Here is a 21,678-nt window from a genome sequence, read left to right on the forward strand (position 1 = left end):
AAAAAACAAAAGGTGTTAAAGGTGTAGCTGTCCAATGTTTTATAATTGGAATATGATTTCCATTCTTTTAGACCATTCCAAAATGTAATGAGGAAACCTTAACATTGTTAGAAATCCATTGAGGAACCCTTAACCGTCCAAAAAGATTCATTGAGGAAACCTTAACCATCCAAAAATCTATTTAAGGAGCCATTTTTATAAAAGTGGTCAACCAATTTTCTTTGCAAATCCTGGAAAAGTCTGAAAATTGTGAAGGGGAAAAAAGCTGTTTAAAAAAGGTAAACACTTACTCAGCATTCGATTATTTCAGGTTTGAAACAACACCCATGTTGAGTATAAATCCATGAACTGACACGGATATTATGAACACTATGCCGTGGTGTTATTTCGCTACACCACTAGCGTTTAACCATGGGCTGATGGAATTTGTATGTTCAGTTATGCAACACAGCAATTTCCTCCTACTTAAACCATTAAAATGTAAAGTACCCCCAATATAGGGACGATTGATGAGGTGATATTGCAAGACACACCTCTTGTTATCACAGCTCTAGACAACAGGCACCAAGGCCTGGGGAACAAAAATCTGCATACTCAGGTTATCTAGGCTTTGTTCTTCTCTTCCTGCCATAATTATCGATTTTGCCTTGTGACCCGAGAGCAGGTTTTCTACAATTAGCCTAGCTAAATGAATATCAGGAGAGCACCGATAAGCGGTGCAAATGTACTTAAAGAGGTGGGGGGAGGGGGAGGGGCTTTAGTGATTAGATTCCTGAGAGTCTTATTTCTTCCACTCTTCTCAGTGCTATGGATTGTGACTCAGAGGTGAAATACTAACTATAATGTTGTTGAACTTTGATGAATGTAATGCAAATGCACTGTTCTTAAGAGTTCTGGAGGAATGGGGTCAACAAAAAACAGTTGTTATAAGTAGGCTGCAGATCACTCACACATTTTCGAGGTAAATCTAAAAAAGATCAAATAAACATCCAAACAAACAAATCTAAACACACTGCGTTAGCATTTTATGTGCTTGCTCACCATCAATCTAATCTAACATTGGCACTATAATATTAGATATATAATAGATAGTTTTTGCTATCATTTTTGACTTTCTAAAGTGCATGGTTTTTGGTAAATAGCAACAAAATGTAACTCAAATTTAAAAATATCAGCGCTAACGCTAGAATATTTAAGAATTGTCGAGTATTTTGTGTATTTTTTAAATTTTTTTATGTTTCTACATACCGCTATGAATCGTTTCCTCAGTTAGCAACTAAATCCATGCATGACTTTAAATAGAAAACCACTGTAAATGTAACTGGAACATTTTGAAACATGTTAATCTTGTCAACAAGTAGCTAAAGCCATCGATCTATAATGCTCAGTGTAACTAGCATGATGACTGAGCTTGAGCTGCTGTTTGCAAATAGACAGTCCACAGCAAAAATATATAGTTTTATATATATATATTCATGCATTCATTCATTGTCTCCCGCTTATATATATATATATATATTCATTCATTCATTCATTCATTCATTTTCTCCCGCTTATCCGTAATTCGGGTCACGGGGGCAGCAGTCTAAGCAGGCCCCCGCCTTCGACTGCTGCCCAATCCTCACAGCACCGTCCCTTACGGTCCCTCCTGCAGGTGGTGAGCCCACGGGAAGATATATATATATATATATATATATATATATATATATATATATATATATATATATATATATATATATGAGTGTAAATGTGTTACCAGGTGAATGAGACAAAGGTACAAATGATGGGACTAACGCCTCAGCAAGCGTTATTTTTTTTTTCCCCTGCAGTAAAATTGTCACTTTATGTAAATTATTTATTTAAATGTGTGATTATCCTTACTGTCATAATAATATTACATAAACGCTGAATTGTGTAGTGTATTTTCCCTTAGAACAGTACTGTTTTCTTTTTCCTAAGCACAGGCTGTTCTCCATGTTAAGTAACTAAGGTTCTGTGTGGATTTCCTCTTGGTTCTCCAGTTTCCTCCTACCACATGCCCCAAACCCCCCCCCCCCCAACTGTTTTTTAATGATGCACTGTTGCACAACAAAATTTTGCAGTTGCCAAATTAGCAATTTTAGATAAAACTCATTGAATTTGATCGAATAATGAATTACATTAAATCTGATCTTAGACAATGTTCAGAGTATGGTCAGGTTGTCTTTTGTTTAGTTATGCTGATCCAAGATTCTGTATGTCTCATATGTAATTGCTATTGGTCTGCATGATTTGCTTTGACAACAGTATGATTAATACCATTCAGGACAAAGAAGCTCAATATAATGAATTAATGGAGCTTATGTGCAGGTTGATCCTCCGCTCCGTTATTGCGTTATCCGCGTCAGGGTTTTCTCGTCGCCGCTGCACACCGTGTGTGTGTGTGTGTGTGTGTGTGTGAAAACGCGTGCGCGCATGTGCATGCTCGTGTTTGGATTGGTGGAAGCAGCATGGCGCTGGTGGAGAGGCGCGCGCTGCTCCGGCACTCGGTCAGAACGCGAGGCGCGCGCGCTTGACTCGGAGGTGCAGGAGATCGTTCCAGCGAACGAGGAGCAGAACTTCGGTGTCACACCTTCACCGTGTTCGTACTCTGCTGTTGAACATGAGCTGATTTTGTTTTTCTTGTTTCTTACGCGGCGCTGGATCGAACAATCAGACGCAGAAAGGAGAAGAAAGGAAAGAAGGAACTGGGAAGGAATTTACGCTGAAGCGTTATTTTGATGTTTTGAGGTGCGGTGTGTTTCGCTCTTCTCAGGAGGTTCTTATTACCAACAGCGTTTTAACCAAATAATAAAAAAGAACAATACCGACCGACGATTGGTTTGCAAGCCGCACAAGTTTTGCATCCGTTTGATCATTTTGAAAGTTTTTCGGGGTGAAGCGGAGCGAGCTGACGCGCCGCGCGACTCCTACATCAATCAAGCTGTCTGATGCGTCTCCGCTGGCGGATTTCTCCCGAAACTGTCATGGGGAAAACTAGTGCAAAGATTGCGCGATGGACTGCATGCTTACCGCGCATCATTACACCAATTTTACTGCTCGCCGTTTTCACCGGTACCAGCAGAGCTCAAGGTAAGAGATACAGATACCCGCTTTGCTCCTGAACGCAGCAGACGCGCGCCGAGCACCAGGCGGACGGGGTGCGCGCGCGCGTGTGTGTGTGTGTGTGTGTGTGTGTGTGTGTGTGGGATATATATATATATATATATATATATATATATATATATATATATATATATATATATATATATATATCGTTCTAAAGTTAATCAAGTGATCAAACGTTATTACATCAAAACATGTTCAATTTGGCGTTTTAATGAAGACGTGCTTTCATCTATCTATCTATCTATCTATCTATCTATCTATCTATCTATCTATCTATCTATCTATCTATCTATCTATCTATCTATCTATCTATCTATCTATCTATCTATCTATCATTTTTGTAATATTTTTTTAATATACACACACACACACACACACACACATAATATATGGATTTTTTTAATATATATATATATATATATATATATATATATATATATATATATATATATAAATACAAATAAAAAATAATAAATAATTGAGGTCATGGCCTTACTGCAAAAAAAATATATATATATTATTATTTATTTTTTATTTTTTTTATTGTTGTTTTTGTTGCAATGAACCCCATGGTGCGCTTCTATGCTCTTGCTTTTGTCCTAAATCCTTAGCTTGCACATTTTCGTATACACATACACACAATAATTTTTATACAGTAAAATTCTAGATACTTTTTTGTAATTAATTAGAAATATATATATATATATATATATATATATATATATATATATATATATATATATATATATATATATATATAAATTTTATTTATTTATATATTTATTTATTTTTACACGTTTGCGGTGAAACTTTGAAATACCATAGTGTGATGAATAATACTGATGAGTGTGATGGCTTCCGAATCGTTACCTTCAATTCCTACGGTACTCAGGCTTAATTATTTCTCTGTTCTCTATACTGTATTTGGGAAATGAAACGGAAAGTGGAGTGGCTGAACTAATTGACTTATGATTCAACATGTTTTTTAATGGATGTGTATTAAATTTAGAAGACTTTGTGCCCATAAATGCATTTCATTGCTTCTCACACTGGAAGAAATATTTTTTTATGTGAGGTATAGATCTTTCTGAATGCAGATATCATGTTTCTTGGTGATTTCGGGTCTCAAACCCCTAAGTCAGAAAGAGTTTATGCGGTCTTCTGTATTAAGACCGTTGGATGTTTCAGAGCATTGGAACCCGTCTTACTTCAGATTAACATCATTTTCTGCTTCATCAAAAAACATAAGTGGGTTTAAAAATACGTATAGAAATTCATATTCATGTCTCAGGTAGTCTTATGTTCTATCACTTTTGCTCGTTGCTGGTGTTTAATGCTGGATATAACAACACATCCCTTAAATCCCTGTGCTTATACTTTTTTCCATTTTCAACTCATTTTCCTCATCATGCTTTTTCCTGCTCCAGAGTACAAGTTTTAGCCCCTTTTCTGTGTTCCAGATGTCACGTTAAGACATGAATCCTACATTTCCTCATTCATTGGCACTTGAAGAAGAAGCAGCAAGGAGCCGCTAGGTTTTTGTTTAAGAGTTGATTGTTATCTGGGTAAACAGTTTGTCATCTTGTCAGTGTTTGAGACAATGTGAAGACCCTTCTCCTTCCATTAACGGCCAGTTTGCTTAAATCTGCACTTGGGCAAATGTTTGACAGAGTCTTAAACTCTTCCTGAGTGAAGCTTTTAGATAGGTCCAGTGTGTCTGTGTGTGTGTGTGTATGTGTGTATGTATTTATTTGCTCAGTAGAAGTAGCTGATCTAGTAGTTATGACGATCACAAAGAGAATGCAATTATGGCCGACCAAATCCAGGACAACGAAGTGGTTGGGAAAAGGGGTGGGGGTTGTTGGGTTTACACAATGCTCCTGTTGTCTTGTCCAATTCCATTTTATCCTCCAAAACCCAACAATGCGTTCAAAATTCAATATGAAAACGAATAACCGCTGAGCAAAGGGGGTAAAAAAAAAAATCACTAGGATGGGTAACGTTTTGTGAGGGAAGGGAAAAGACAGATATTTCTAGAAAGGTTTGCATGTTTAATGCATAACACGGGAAAGGAAGGAGGCTGCCCGGCTTCGGTTTCTGAAGGACACTGCAGGATGACATAATCCCTCCATTCCTGACCCAGTGGCATTGACTATAAAGGAAACATGAACCAGGCAGCTTTGTGTCCATTAAGAAGTCAATATTCGCAGGAAAACATTGTTTGCACCTAATTAATGGGCCACAGGGTTGGTTTTTTAGTGCATATTCCAAAATCCCAAGTCATTTATGATGTTGAGTGGATTTCTTGAACCGCCATCACCTCCTAACTCAAGATTTCCCTTGCTCTTTTCTACCCCCCCCACTGCCCCCTACCTCACTGCTCCTCAAGATTTTCCCTCACCCCTCTAATTTTACTCTAATACACTTGTTATAATCAAGTGGCCCGAATCCAGTTTACAGTGGCTCAGAAACTGAAGCGTGCAATCCCAGATTGTCTCAGCTCTCTCCTGACACTGGGGTTTCCAGCTTGCTGTGGAGAGAAAGAAAGAAAGAAAGAGAGAGAGAGAGAGAGAGAGAGAGAGAATAAAGAATGATTGATCGGAAGAGTAAAATAACGGACTAGCTGAATTATCTGCATCTAAAAGAACGCCATGTCAAAGGGCAAGTCAAGAGGGAGTCGGAAAATTTCTGTGTATCTTTGAGACTCTCTTAACCGTAACGTTTTTCTCTGTTCCTTTGGAATAAGGTGAGGGTTTTGGGCTGTCTGTCTGTTTGAATATTGTAGATCCGCCGTAAAATCTGCACATGCCAAATGTGTCTAAATCCTACTTGTAAAAAGTATGCTTTGTTGCTAAAGCTGTGGAAATCTGGATTGATCCGGTTATTTCTTCTGTTGTTTATCACACTCCTATGAAACCATCAGGGAAAGTTGTGCATGTAACGCTGCACACAAGGACTCCTTGTTTTTGTCCTCGGAACTCGCACCAACCACAGAAAGCTGAACCCGAAGTCAAAAAGCCACAGAGTCGCAACATGAGTTCACTTTTTCCTCTACTCTTTTTCTTTTCTGGTGCTGAGATTTGCTCCCTGAGCTTTGTTTACCGATTGCGCTGAAAAAAAAAAAAAAAATATATATATATATATATATATATATATATATATAACCTCACTAAGTGTAAGAACATCCGAGCGAGCACGAATGTTATTCCTATCATATTATTGCTCCAACTACTTCCCTTGTTGCAGAACGTTGGCGTCTCTAGGGCACTGCTAAGGTTACAGCGCGACGCACAAAGGCGGCATTGTCTGCGGGAAAAGTCTATCATGCAATGACCTGGCATAGGTAATGCTCTAAGAATGATATAGGACCTTTTTTTCACAGGGTTTAGGGGGACTATGGTTGTTGCAATAGGAGAATGATCAGAAATTTCTCAGTGAGTTAATTGTGTGAGTGGGAGCATGGCTCGTACTCGTACTGAGGAGAATTTTTTATTTATTTACTTTTTTAAGTGATAATTACTGTGAAAAATGGCTTGCTGAGGTTGCAACTCTCTGTCCTGACGTCGCACAAGGAGTCGAGATGTATTAACCTAGCTGTTTCTTTACCCAGCTGTGCAGGTAGGTTAGGCAGCCAAAAGGCAAATGCAGTGACAGCCACCTTCCTCCTTTTCCTCGGGTCTTTGTTAGGGGAAATATAAAAAAAAAAAATTGGAGCTGAGAGAAGGACCGAGTGCAATTAATCACCCACTGTCACTGGCGTAACTACAGAGAAGGCATCAAAGTGCAAGCCTTCAGTTCTATTAGCAGTCCATTAGCGGAGGCCGGCACAAGTAGCAACACTTCATGCGAATTCCAGTTCGGAAGTGACTGACCTGTCTGTCATCACTGCCAATACCTCTCTCTCTTTCTCTTTATCCGTAATGACTCTTACGTCTTCATTCATACACACCATGGCACTTTTTTCTTTATGAGAATGGCGCTACATGAAACAGCTCTATCTGTATCGCACCTGTGTTGCGTGGAGAGAAAAAAAACTCAGGCTCTCGCTGTGAAATCCAAACCCAAACAGCTCACTGTTTTTCATTCGCTTACGCAGGATCTTCAACGAGGCTCCTAGGCTCCCAATTACAGGCTTGGATCAGAGGAAGGTAATTGATGGTCTTTACTCTCAGTGAAGAGGGTAATTGTGACCAGGATGTGGAGGGAGATGTGAGAGGAATTACCGGTTAAGAGGCCTCTTTTTGGGGCCAAAGTGTAGAGGGACAGGCTTCCCTTTTGTAGATAAGACCTGGTTATAAATAATACTGTATATAAAACATACTACTACTGTTTATATGTTTCTTTTTTTAGATTCTGGCAGATTCTGAGTAGGAGTACATGCAGGGTTTGATGTATAATGAGGGGCATATTGTGATGCCTTTTTTTTTTTTACTTAATTGTATTTACTATTATTATAATATGCAATATTTTCATACTTTGTCATTTGCTTTTTTAAATTCTTTAAAAAAACATTTACATTTATATATTGAATCACAAAATAAAATAAATGTAAAATAAATAAAATGATTTTGTCGACACTAAATACAATTGTATTCCTATTGCAAAGAAGTCACTGAGGAGCTGTTTTATGTTTGATATCATGGTATTATATATAATATTACATATTATTATTATTATTATTATTATTATTATTATTATTATGCTGTATGGATGTTAGAGAGTCGGTTACCAGGTGAACTGCGAGCATAACAGCGAGCGTGGTTGTGGAAATGAAGAAAACCCTCGGTGCTCAGTGCTCGCTGAAGTAAAATGCTCACTCTTTCACGAAAGATACTGTGCAAGTAGATGCTGTATGTTCTCCTCTTTTGTAGCCATCAATGCAGCTCTAATATGATGAGTGCTTTTGTCATTTCGCTTGGAGCTCACTGAGCTGAGCTGATTCTGACAGGAAAGAATGCAAAACCCAAAACGATTAACCCGTGTGCTCTGTGCGTTTATATTGTCGATTGCTAATTAATAAGAAGCGGGGTGAACAGGGTTAAGAGCATTCTGCATGTTGCTTTGTTGAAGCCTGAAGTGCCACCAAAAACAAGTGCCACGCTTTTATTTTCTCCTTCTCGTCCTCCGAGGGTACTCTCGCCACACAATCTTTGAAGATGTCTACAGGGATTGCATCACTGAGTGGCACAGAGTGGTGTTAAAAGCAATTTGTTCTCCATCCCACCTCACTCAACAGACCCAAACCTGCTTAATGCACAGAGATAACACGCCTCACTTGCTCGTTTTTCTTTTTTTTCTTTTTCGTGCAGACACCTGACATGCCCTTCGGACACTTTACTTGGGTGTCTGTTTAATTTAGATCCGTATCTTTACTTGGTGCAAAGCTTCTTAGTATAGACTATTAATACTTTTTCTTTTTTAAACTAATGAGTTACGCTTGAGCTCTGGCCAAATTGAACATTATTCTCTGACTCCCGGCTGCATGGGTGTAAACCTCAGACTTCTATATGATATGATTAAGATTAATACGACAATGGTTTGCAATATATCTGCAATGGTATAGTATGTTTCGATTCGGTTTAGTCAGAAAGTTATATAGCGACTGTTGCAGCTTAATAGTTTATCTAACTCTAAATGCTTATAATGTTAAGATGTTTATATTAAGGATAAAAATAAATTATTACTCAAAAAGACTGTACAGCAAAGCCAATTCTTACCATTCTCATAAATCAATATTAGCTGAATTTTGTAAGTTTCCAGTGTTATAGTAAAACTTTGCTTTTAAGCAGATGGCTTAGGGTATACATTGTTAATATGGTACTACCAGACCCCAAAGATCAACATGTAAAGAAAAACAGGACAACAAAGGCTCTCTAAATTATGCCAATGAATAAAAAAAAAGCCATTTTGTGTTTTCAGAAAAATAGCTCGGCCCCCAAACACCAGAATATTCTATTATGTTTAAATAGCTTGAAACGCTAAGCTGCTAATGCCAGAAGTTAAAGCTTAAAACTTTAACATAATTTTTGTGAAATTTTGTTTGATTTCAGTGTTATAAAAAATAATTTTTGACGCTGCTGAATTTAATCTTAATGTTGTCTTCATGCTGACAATTCTCAGAAATGTAGGAAAAAGTGTGATGTGGAAAAAGAAAATTAATAAATGTGTTTAATAGTGTTATAACTATTTTATAACTATATATAACTTTTCTAAAGCAGCAGAAAGGCTCGGCATGTAGGTTAAAATGCTAACATTGCTTGCACATCAGTCTGTACCCTCTAGAAGCAGAACATCAAATTATATAAAAAAAAAAAATATTTACGCAAAGGTAGTCAGGACAATTCTCATAAGTTGAGGGAAAAAAGCATGTGTTCAGTGTTAAGTCTCATTCTAAAATAAAACCGGACCTGCACTGAAGATGATATGAGGATCACGACACACAATTTGCATGTTTATTCTTCTGTATTGGCTTTTACACAGCTGAACAGCATCTCATGCAGCTCCAAAGACTAACATGATAATACCATATCTTAAACCTGGCCAACGAAGGCACTTGTGAACATTCAGGTTGCTGTTGATAGTTTATAGAAGTGTTCTAGCCGAATGTCCTATCATGTAGCCTAAAACGCTAACATGCATACTCCTGTGACTGGAGTTAAAGACTTCTGTAACAAATATGCACCGCTGTTCGCCTTCCAGGAAGGCAGGCTTAATATTCAAACGATCGCCTCCCAGGCTGGAAACCCGAGAAGTTTCCTATCTCCAGTTTATCAGCGTGTGTCCCCTTCCACCCACCCCTCCTGTCTCTGTTATTCTTCAGCCCCGCTGACGGAAAGATGAAAGCATAGCACAGATAAATGTTTGCGCTTTCCTGTTTTTATGGGGCTTAAATAAAGAACATACATTTGTTCCACTACTTTGAGGTCCCCATGTCCTCGTACCCCACCACCCCCACCATGTCTAACTGTTTTCTGCTTTCCATTATGTTGATAAGAGGACATTGTTGGTGTTCGGGCCGGACCCTAAAGTCAGCGCTGTCGAATGGTGATTGTAATTCGCAGAGGTTTTTTACGTGCTACAGGCCAGTCGGATAAGGTTGTGTAATTAGAGCAACGCTGCCGTAGGGTGGTGGCCTGTTCGGGCTGATTGTAGTTCGTGTACTGCACAAAAACCTAAGGCCACTTATTACTGCCAGCAGGTGCTTTATGGGGAATGTCAAAGCCGTTTGGAGGGAAATGCTCGGTTAGCTTTTGGGGCGAAGTAAACGAGAAGAGAGGCTCTAATGTTTAACAGGCCTCCCGTGAGACGTGTGCGTGTGTGTCGCAGAGGTTACACTGAGGGTCTGCTCAGCCTTCTTCTTTTTCTTGTAATCTACAGACTCTGCATCTGGACTGCATCACTTCTCGGCCTGAGATAAAGCACCGCTGCCATGTCCTCGTTCCCATTTCCTTCAAGAAACTGAATGACAAAGATGCTTGGGATTGATTTTTATAATTCCCTTCATAAATCTTTGTCCTGGTTTATGTACACAAACAGATCCTTAAACTGACACACAGGCCATTAGTGCAAGCCTTCACTAAACGTGTGTCAGAATTGAAACTATTTTTTCCTTCTCCCCCACCCATCAGTTAAATGAGGTGCTAAATAAAAGTCATGTTGTGTGATGCGTTTTGGGGACGCAAGAAAACTGCAGAAAGAATGTGGAAAAACCCTGTGAAGTGCGCCACATGTGATGCAGCTCTTTTATACTTGATTCATGTTTTCTCACATCGTTGGCGCGTCTCGTTCTGCCATCATGCCTTGTTTTAAATGAAAATTCTAAATGAGAGTCTGGAGAGCCATGTGTTTATTTCTGCTTTTACGCCGTAACTCGATAATTTGCTTTTTATTTTCTTCTCTGTTTTTTTTTCTTTGACATATGTTTATCCCGAGTCTGAAACGCCCTTTCTTTTTTTTTTTTAAACCCGCCATTATCTTTGCTGCGGCGGCACTTTTTTCCCTATGTTTCGCATTTCCTTACGTGTGTTGTCAGTAGCATGTTTTCCAAGCCTGTACTCAGCACATTCAAGCACAGCCACATCTCTACGTTTCGGTCTCCAGGGTCCGAGGAGCTGGAAAGTGCATAACTGGGCCATGCTCACCGGGGCTAATTTTACAGGCGCCATGGCCGACATTTGCCACGCTAGCTACCGCGTGTTCCTAATGAAGGCTTTCTGCATGACCTGCCGCAAACCGTACCAGGAGCGATGTGCTTATCGCTTCAATCCTGCAATCGTGCTCTTTTGCCCCGTAAAGGGACCAGGAGCACAAATGACAGCCAACACAAAGCCTCCATTGAGATCGGGTTAACTGCTGTTAATCACGGCAGAGCGTAACAAGGACAGATAATGGCGACTGGGATGCTGTTCATTCTGACCTTCACTGCTGCTGATAGATTATAAGCCTCCCCAAAAAAGTGCCATCCCTGTCCTGTGATTACAGCATGTGCAAATTAGTAGCAGGAGCAGCATCCAGAAGGATACAAAGAGCAGATCTCTTCCTTAAACAGCAGTCCTCAAAAGGACCTCCAAACATAAGGGGAAGTGGATAAATAATAAATCTTGTACTAAAGTAGTAATCTAATGGATATGTTGAGCCCTGCGTAAAAAGTTGAAAGTCAGCAGTCTGCAGCCGCTGGATGGGGACAGATAACAAACTCGTTTTTTTTTTTTTTTCTTCTTCTATACTTTTACTCAGAATAGCCACGTAGTCTTCTGCAATAGCTTCTACCTCCTTGAAGTGCTTTCTATTTGCCACACATGCATGTCTTTCCATTTAATATTAACTCACTTCTTTCCACTCAGAAATGCAGTCGTTTTCAGTCAGGGGTCATAAAGTTGACCGCGTGAGGCAGAACACACAGAGTCGTCGCTGAGCTAATGTAAACTGATACGCCATTATGCAGAGCATTAAATGTTCTCCCCCTTTGCTGTTTTTTTTTCCCCTCTCAATTCGAACAATTGATTCTCTTACAGTCTAAAAAATTTAGAGATCCCAAAGAAAAAAGGGGGATGTTTTTGCCCGTGGTCCGACTCCAAATCGAACCGCCACGTGCTCCATTCACAGGCTGGATCCGTGGTAGGGCCTTCCAGGAAGTTGTCAGAATTTGAATTACAAGTCGTGAGTGCTCGCTTTTCGGTAGCCCTGCACATAAATTTGGGCTTTGCGCACCTCTGGTTTGTGAGAAAGGGTGTCGGTAAATCTGGCCGTGCTTGTCGTTTCAATAAAAATCGCTGAATGTTCTGCTCTTTCGGTTGCATTTCATGTTTTATCAGACTTAATGCAGCGGTTTATTGTGCAGACTTGTGCCAGCACTGACAAAGCCTTGCCAACAGAAGCACCATTTCGACACTTGCTTGGAGGAGGAGACGGAGGAACAGAAGAAAGGAATGATAGCGATAGCACTGGCACTTGTGTCTTTCCCATAATCCCTGTAAGAAAAGCACAGATTCAGACACATTAACCATAGCTATTGTCGGCCACTTTGTTTTTAGTGTTCTGCTTTGTTTTCCTGCAAAAGCACCTCACGGGGCAGGGGAGAAAGGAAGCAAAACGACGTTAGCTCAGTCAGTACAAGCAAACGTGTATTCACCAGTGGCAAAAACGTAGCGTGTTCTTTTCTCTCCTCTTGTCATGTGCAAATGATTTTGTATGGAAATTCGATCTCATTTGTGCCTGCTTTTGGGAGAGATTGTAATACAAGGGGCCGACTGTTGCGGTCTGTGCCATGATTTGTCATTCTGGCAGTTGTTTCCACAATGATTGGATTTCAGGGACGTGCACTTGTGAAATACTGGCATAACTATTTACATTTTAAGGCCCAGACCTTTTCCTGTGTTTTTTTTTGTTTGCTTAAAGAAGCACTTGACAGAACGCAGGGTTATTTTTTTGTAAATGCTTACGAGCTATCGGATATTCCCAAGCGTTTAAACAAAAGGTGGTAAAAAATTGAATATTCTTAGTAGTAATGGAGTCTAGTTATATTGTGGGACATAACTGCAGAAATGGACCCTAAGTAAAAGACAGCAAGGTGAAAGAAAGACAAAAAAGTCAATATATATTTCGACATAACTTTAACATCAACGGTTAAATTTTTTCATTCAGCACTCGTCCAATTTATGCCCAATAAAATGTTCTGTGGAATGCATACTATATAAATAATGTCTACGTAGATCCCTTTTTTTGTTTTTTTATTTCCCTTCCAAATACTTTAGGATCAAAGATGTGGCTCGAACACTGTTGGCTGGTGGGCAAATCTGTTACTTCCTGTTTCGAAAGTAAACACCTTTTGAAATTGCAGAATCAAATCACAGCTCCCAAACCATTACAGATAAAGATGTGCTGATGAATCACCATGCAGTTAGATGATCTTTCTAATTCCTAAGCTAATGCCATATTTTATTTCCTTTTCTCTCATTCTCGCACAATAATATCCTCAAAAAACGCCCTAGCAGTTTTCTAGATCCTTTGTTCCAAAATGAATTGAGGGTTTTTTTTTTTTGTTTGTTTTTTTTTACGAAAATCACATCCAGTCCTGCAAACAACAACTATATACCGTTGTGCTCTTATTTAAAAAAATTTTACTCTCCCACACCATATTGTTATGATTACATGTATGGGTTTTGTTGGCCTTGCTTTTCATGGCACAAAACAGTAGCCCCATTTTGTTTCGTTTTTAGCCTTTGGAGAAACAGAGAGCTTTTTTGCCTGCAAACCGCAGCAAGATAAAATTGCCATTCGTGTTTCCTCTGTGAGATCTGCCACAGATGCGGCTGATAACGATTCGCCAACTAGCACCACGTGGCCTGCAGATTCCAACTTCCCTTGAGGTGAAACTTTTCGGCTTAGCAGTGAATGCCGGTAATTGATTTCGACTCGTGGTGCGGCTAGTTTATCCAGCGCGTCCCTGTGCAGTAATGGCTGTTGAGTTACAAGAAATTGGAATGTAGGCCATATGCAGATTTCCCAGTTTTGCATCTGCACTTTATGCGAGAAATGCTTTGGATTTTAGCATCATTTGTACTTTTTGACTCACTCTCTCCTGCTCTCTTTCTCTCTCTCTAACACTCTCTCACTTTCTCTCATTTATGATCTTCACATCATTCATCTGTTTAATGCATTTCTTTAGGGGGTTCCCAGTCATGTTTTTCCTCACCCCACCGATATTACAAAACGTAAAGCCGGATTTTGGATATGCCTAGGCAAAATTTTTACCTCAAAGTCCCCACTATTCTTCTTTGTTCACAATACATCAGGTGTGAGAAGGATGAATTAAGGCGACTTGGCCTTAATATATCATGCTTATGGTTCTAAGGCACGCTGCCTGCAGTCCTAGTGCCTAGTGCATGAGAATCGTGACACACACGATGCCATTTTCCCTTTATTAATCTTGTTCAGGCTTTGCTTTGTGTCATCTTTTTTCCCCCGTCCTCGCCCTTTAAAGATAAATAACCGTTCGGGAAAAGGTTTTGGATGGTAATTGACAGGCCGTGTTAAGCAAATTCACTTGCCCCATACGGGTTCCTCATCTCCCCCCCCCCCCCCCCCTCTTCGACTCCCCCTGTCTCCCCCCATCTAATCTAACTAATGCTCTCTGTTTGGGTGCTGGAAAGTGAATTAAAAGCAGCCCGACTCAATACCTGATCTATATCACCCCAGCTAGTTGCAAGCACATTAGCTGTTTCTCCACAGCTCCCATAATTGCATTACAGTACTCAGAGGCTGTAACTATTAAGGACTTACACTGACTTGGCTGTTGTTAATCACAGCCTCTGCAGGCCCCAAGGCTCTGATTAGGGGACTGATGGAGGAAGGGAATGAGGGCCAGAAACTCGGGCCCGAAGCATTAGCACAGCAGCTTTTCTTCGGGTTAGGGTGGGGGTTTGTGTAGATCTGTCTGGGAAGCCTCGCACTAATCAGCATCTTTCTGTTGAAGACCATTTTTCATTCCTTTTGTGATTTTTTATTTTTATTATTTTTTTTCCCCAACCCAACAACAACGTAGCCTGCTTTCCTTGGTTGTCTCTTTTTTTCTTCTATCACTGCCTCTTTCTTTCCTCCAGCTGCTCATGTTGCTCCCGCTCTTACTATTTGTCTTCATTGAGGCATCAAGAACCTTCTCTCAAACCAAATCACATTTTATAAGCCTATTCCTCCCCTTGTGTGTTCTTCACATTTTCCGCTTGCGATAAGAAAAGCCCATGAAAGGACTGTTTCACCCTATTTCACACAGAAAACTTGTCTATTAGCCAGAAATATACCTTGAGGCACTCGGTCACAGTTTGACGTCGCACGAGATTTCACGTCTCTATCATTCCTTATTCAGTCGAATACGAGAGACGAGGTTGTTTAACAGAGCCAGGGGGGGGGGGGGGGGGTTGTATGCGACTTCTTGCTGTAATCAGTAGATCGCTGGGGCTCGTCTTTCATCGTGCTCGCTGAGCGTTCTGCAGAGAGATGCGTGGCTCGGCCTAAGGATTGGCTTACACATTACAGACCCTCAACATTTTTTTTTTTTTTTTTTTTTCTCTGAAGGGATATGGTTTCTGGATGTATAAATGTTTCCCCCACTCTCAATTTTTTTTCTTTGTTGAAAGTGTGGGTTGTGTGTCATTTATCAAACTGATTTACACTTTAAAATGTAGTTTTATTTCGTGTTGACTAGAGAACGTCCATCATAGTCATCAGTTTTCCGCTGTTTTTTACGGAGATGCCAGATGCAAGTCCTTTTTATAATGTAATACTTTCAAACTGTCTGAGTTATAATCAAGGGCAAAAGTTTTACGAGAGCAAAAAAGCCATTAGCGGAGCAGAATAAGGGGACGCACAAGACAAAGGTGTGTTTATTATTATGTTTTTTAAAGGTGTCCTCTATAAAGCAGAAGCTCAAAGGCAAGTGGATTATTTTGGTGCAGTCAGAAAAGGGCAAAAAAGGCCGCAGCTCGGTGGCCCTGACATAGCAAAGCAAACAAGCGCGCCCTACATGCAAACTCCCTTGCGACCCCTGCGCCTGCTTCTCTGACCTCCACAAAGTCACTTAAATTATTATCTTCCCAGCCATTTTTTTCCCAGACATCGCAGTTGGTCTACCTGCCAGCTGACGAGCTGTGATCAATTACAGCAGACAGGGGTATCTGTGTCTGGGAAGCTCCCTGGGGCCGGATTTGTCAGAGATCAGGGCGAGGGGTTTGGGGCAGGAAGGTGGGAGGGAGGGAGTAGGGTTTATCAGATATGCTTGTGTGAGGAGGCATTGCAGAAGTGTTGAGCCGGTCAACCGTCTCCCCATCTCACTTACACAGAAGGTTGTTTTAAACCAGGCTTGGAGAAAGACAATTAAGGCAAATCAAGAAAGCAGGGAAAAAAGATAAAAAAAAACAAAAACAAAGTTAAATGCAAAAAAATTAAACGTTTTTAATTGAGTGAAGGACGTGTTATAGATTCGGCCAAGCTTTGACAGATAATCCCTCAGCGCGAGAAATGAGGAAAATCGTTGGACAGGTCTGCCCAGTGAGATGGTAATCCTCCACGTTCATGCTGTTCATAGCCTTGTTCTCTCAGTTAGATCGGGAGAGGTGGCCAGAACCCTTCCCTACACCACCCCACCCCTAGAATTCCACCTCTCCGCTTCTCAGCTGTTGGATCTCTCCACCCTGTCTAGCGTCTCGGCACTCGTCACCTTCAAAGAGAGGGTTGTTTCTCTCGCTGAAGTGTTTCGGTGACATTAGAATTCACTAATCTGTTTGAAAAGCAGTTGCAAAGCCATGTCCATTTCTTTTTTGTGAAAATCTCTGAGAGGGGATAACTCGGCTGCCTAATTAAGCTCATTAGCATTCGCTATATCTCATCCCTGTTCCTCTTTAAGACAAATTTCACATAGGTTGGTTAAAATAAAAGCTGTGTTGCTTTGAATTAAAGCAGCTGCATTAATACGCTCAGCTGATGAGTTTTGGATTCGAACATTTAATCCTTTTGCTTTCTTTAAAATATATTATAATACAATTTTACATTTGTGGACACTGTGGTATTTTTCAACTCAAAGTCAAGTTTTTGTTGTTCTAAACGTTCTGATAGTGAGCTTTTCAGTTTGTTCTAATTACAAACCTAAATTAATACATTTCAAAAGGTTAGAGTTTAGAAAATGCCTAGAGAACTCTCAAGATTCATTTTATTTGAAGTAAATTTTGTGTATATTTTTGTACTATCACACATCCAATATATCAAAAAGCCCATTATTATATCATAATTTTTTTTCTTTCGTTTACTGTTTATTAAAGTTTTGTGTATTGTCATTTTTTTCCTTTTCATAAATATGAATACGTTTTTTATATATAATACAAACTTTAATAATGAAATAAAACCATTAGTCTCAAACTGTCAACATAAAAAAACTAATTTGTCTTAAAATGTATTGCCTTCAATAAATCTGATTCTGCATATTTGATAATGATAATGAGCATTATTTATTTTATTTATTTCATTATTTTCATATTCTTTTTTTTTTTTCCTCATTTTTTTCACACGCTCTTCTCTTATAAAAAATAAAAAGAAATTGATGCAGCCTTTTAGTTTTAGATATCCTTTCACCACCTCATGGGAACTTTGATATCGAGCATTGATTCACTAATGAAAGACGCTTAGGTAAACAGTTTCATTTCCGTGTCTCCGTCGTTCACGTCCTCCTAATTTGATGCAGATGAATGCCAAGGGAAGAAAAAAAGTGTAGCGCTCCGGTTTGACCCCCGTGTCTCATTTTTTGTAATTAAATGCCTGAATACACTCAAGGCTTTCTTCCGTTGGGAGACGAGAACTAGAGACCTTCGCCGCTATTGCACTTGGATTACAGCATTCAGGAAACATGTTGCTTGTCATTGAGCCTGCCTGGTTAAAGCCTTGTTCTTGGCTTGCTTTCATTTGCGATTAGGTGTGTTATGCTTTTTTTTTTTTTTTTTTTTTTTATCATTCACCATGCAAAAACTTTGTCTAAAAATATCACGGTATTACAACATTTGAAGCACATAAAATACTAACAGATGACTGGTGAATGAAAAAGAAATAAAAAAGAATTTCTAGCAAAAACCTTGTTTTTATTTGTTGTAAATTGACATAGCATTTTAACATCGTGTATTACGTTTATTTAAAATTGCAAGAAAATGTTTGTAATGCTTTTGATAGATGCAAAAAATTTAAAATAATTGATTCAAGGCATAAGAAAAGTTTTGTCGGTCACATGACTCGTAGCCTAGTGAAGAGGGAAAAAAGTTTTCTTTTAAATCCAGTCTATACCGTATTTAACTTTTTTTTTTTTTCTTTTTTTACTTTTGCTTTTAAACTTGGCTTGGTTTTATTATCATTTTTGGGAAAAACACTTCCTGTAGTGTCCATAAATGCTTTTATGCTTGTAATATTTCTGCCATTATAAGATGAAATGCAGTATGTCGTTCATTCACCAAACCCATGGCACTGTCACAACCTTATTTGTGACTTGAGCTCAGAGACGTATGATGAATAAGGTAAGATGAGTTACTGCAAGGATTTTCAAAATAATAGCAACTTTTCTTAGGAGAAGAGAAATGAATGAGAAAGAAACTGGTTGTTGGACAGCTTTAACTTCTTCACAATGGCTGCTTTTGTTTCACTTGTGATAACATAATTGAGCTCCAGGTACTAGTCTCGGCAGCAGGAATCGGTTTTTACTGTGTGAGGCATAGTGAGATTTAATGTGCCATGTAGCAGAGCAAAAAAAAAATGCCACATGGCCTTTTCACATAGTTTTTTCCTTATCTTTTTTTTTTGCTACGCCTTTTAAACCGATGTGGGGGGGTGCGTACGTAAACAGACCTGTTTTTCTCTCTTGACGCATCCTTTAAATGCATTAAGCTCCGGCAAGGCGCTGTGTTTTCTGTTGTTTGTATCAATTTGCCCGGTTTCTATTACATATGACTACCCACAGTCCACTCAGGGGAGGCTGACATACTATACGCCACCACAAAGAGTCACTCTGCAATCAGGGTCTGTTTACCAGCTCCAGGTCAAGATGCTCTTGATCATTGTCGTTTCCCCTGCTCGCTCGCAGGCTTTAATCGCGTGTATGTAGCAGGACATAAACAAGCTCTGTGTCATGCAAGTGAGCCAACTTGGGTTGAGAAAGAATGAGGTTAACTGCCTGTATAAGGTCAGGAGGAGTCATCACTCGAGTCTCTCTGTCTTTCCGTAAATAAGAGCAAAAAAGGGGGCCCTAAATCAGCTTTGAATACCCTGTGGGGCTAGCTCCCCTTCAACTTATTACCTCTGTCCAGTGTTTGTTCTTCCATTCCAAATGTTGTTTCATTACTTTGAAAAAAAAAACAGCAAACAGGATTTAGGGTGTCTTGAAAGCATGGTGGTTAGGGCCGCTTCCAGCTGTGCCAGCGTCTCCAAGTGGCTCCTAGGTGTATGCAGAACAGTCATTCAATCACAAACACACAGTTCTGAATCGGGCTTTTGATGCTGACTAGCCCTGATGTAAACAGTGTAGCCTTTCACAGTCTTTTCTCCCTTATAATTAACTTACCAAAACCCCCCACCCGCAAGATGTTTATTTTTCGAGCCTGGGTCTGGAAAAGCCACAGGAAGACAGAGGGAGAGTCTAAATACAGAGAACAGAGAGAATAAAGAGTACAGGGTGTGAAGGAGGAATTAAAGAGTCCTATTGAACTTTTTTCGTCTAGCGCCCTTTCTGTGCCACCTTGGAAAAAAAAGAGAGTGAGAGAGATGACACAGCACCAGCACTCGCAAAGTTATCTGACCCCAGTGTGCTGACTCGAAGCCCCTAAAATCTTGTCTTTCTAAAATAGAGCAAACAGCTCCATTGGGTGTAACCAAAAGGACTAGAGGAAGTAAAAAAAAACAAAAAAACAATACTGCAGGCAGGCTGGCGCCTCTAGAGCCTGTCATCTGTAATGCTCCCAAGAAAGCCACTAAGTCATAAAATAATTGTGGGAAGACTGGAGTATTTATATAGTGCTTCCTGGAAACAAACGAGAGACAAATGGCTCGGGTGCCTGGTCATGATATTCAGAGAGTACAGTAGTGGAGGTAGCGGTTTGTGTCAATGTCGAGGGAGTCCGGGAGTCGGAGCTGGAATAATTATTACTTATATAGCCCTGATTAATTTTGATGATCATATTAAAAATGATCTCTCATGTGGCTCAGAAGACCTTATTCCCACTTAGCTACGATGAAAGGGAGCGAAACAAGGCACAATTGAAAGCGAAGCAAAATGTTTTTAATATTACCCTGTCTCTTTATCTGGGTAATATGCTTGTTGCGTGATTCTAACACGATCTTTCAACATTACTCAACATTTGGACAGTTTGATGTGTTATGTAAAATGTCAGCTGGCATAACTAGCTCTCCGAAATGAAGAAACTGTTTAACAGAAATGCCTGGCCCTTGCCTGCCCCCCACTGTTAAAATTGATTTAGTATATTCCTCCTGCAACCTGCTTTGTCCTGTCACAAGCATACTGTCTGCTCTGCCCTTTTCTGTTTTCACCACGATAAGCTTCATTAATTTATCACGGTGAATATGCTCCAGCCACACACCACAAAATAAGCATTATTGATGCTGTTTGGAGTGCACACCTTCGGTAATGTGTGTTTCCGCACCTCTACACGACCTCCGTAGTCCTCCCCAGCTCTACACTCCACTGGGCCGTCAGCCTTAATTATCACCACCATTTACCTATCTGGCCACATCGGGATTGCGGATAGTGCTCTAACGTTTACTTGCTCTGACATGAGTCCATACTCTGGGAGAGTTATTATGCTACGCTAGGACCTTTTTACGCGGGCCCTGTCCACAGGGATGTCATGATTACTGTAGTTTGCGGTCAAATTGCTCACTCAAACAGCCCCCTGACTTGACCCGCTGTCATGAATGCGGGTCTTTGTGAGGACAGTTTGTTGGGTTTTTCTTTTTCATATTAGATGTCTAGTGCGATAGGACTTCATTAGGTTGATGTGTTGAGACATGCAACCAAAACATTGTGTCATCATGGGTAGAGTGGGTAAACTGTTCAGAGCATCAGGTTTATGAAAGCCTGTGATTAAAGCCAGACTAAGTGGGCTTGGCTGCAAAACAACGTCGAGTTTAGAAGACGGTCATTAACAAAACTACTGCTTTAAAAGTTTAAGAGCAGAGATTTTACTCAATTAGTTTCCAATTACTTTATAATCCCTTTACCCTCCCTATACCTCCTGTCTCACCTAACCAAGATGTCTCTCAGAGTATCTCAGTATTTCAATCGAGATGCAATTCAGTACAGCCAGTGTTGATAAATTACAGTTGACAAAATTCCAGTTCTGTTGTCCTCCCACTTTATGTTCCATGTTTTCCATTTGCTTTGAAGACAGTCTTCAAAAGACATGTAAGGACAGCCCTGGTAAACAGCATATTCAGACAGAATATAACAGTAGTTGGCTGATGCCTAGCCAAGGTGGTAGTTATCCTGGG

The 21,678-nt window shown here is 39.8% G+C and overlaps 1 protein-coding gene across 3 annotated transcripts in view; it reads left to right on the forward strand.

Moving 5' to 3' along the window:
- The first annotated feature begins 819 nt into the window (after positions 1–819).
- unc5cb (unc-5 netrin receptor Cb) overlaps positions 820–21,678 on the forward strand; it is a 155,881-nt gene continuing 135,022 nt past the window's right edge. For 2 of the 3 annotated variants that reach the window (XM_083568310.1, XM_083568311.1), the window contains exon 1: positions 2,294–3,111. In XM_083568310.1, coding sequence (XP_083424436.1) covers positions 2,970–3,111 — 142 coding nt within the window. In that variant the 5' untranslated portion in view covers positions 2,294–2,969. Of the gene's footprint in view, positions 865–2,293; positions 3,112–21,678 lie in introns of those variants that run through there. The other variant, XM_083568312.1, reaches the window with a different exon arrangement.

The sequence above is a fragment of the Silurus aristotelis genome, assembly GCF_946808225.1.
Source record: "Silurus aristotelis genome assembly, chromosome: 18".
Taxonomy (NCBI): domain Eukaryota; kingdom Metazoa; phylum Chordata; class Actinopteri; order Siluriformes; family Siluridae; genus Silurus; species Silurus aristotelis.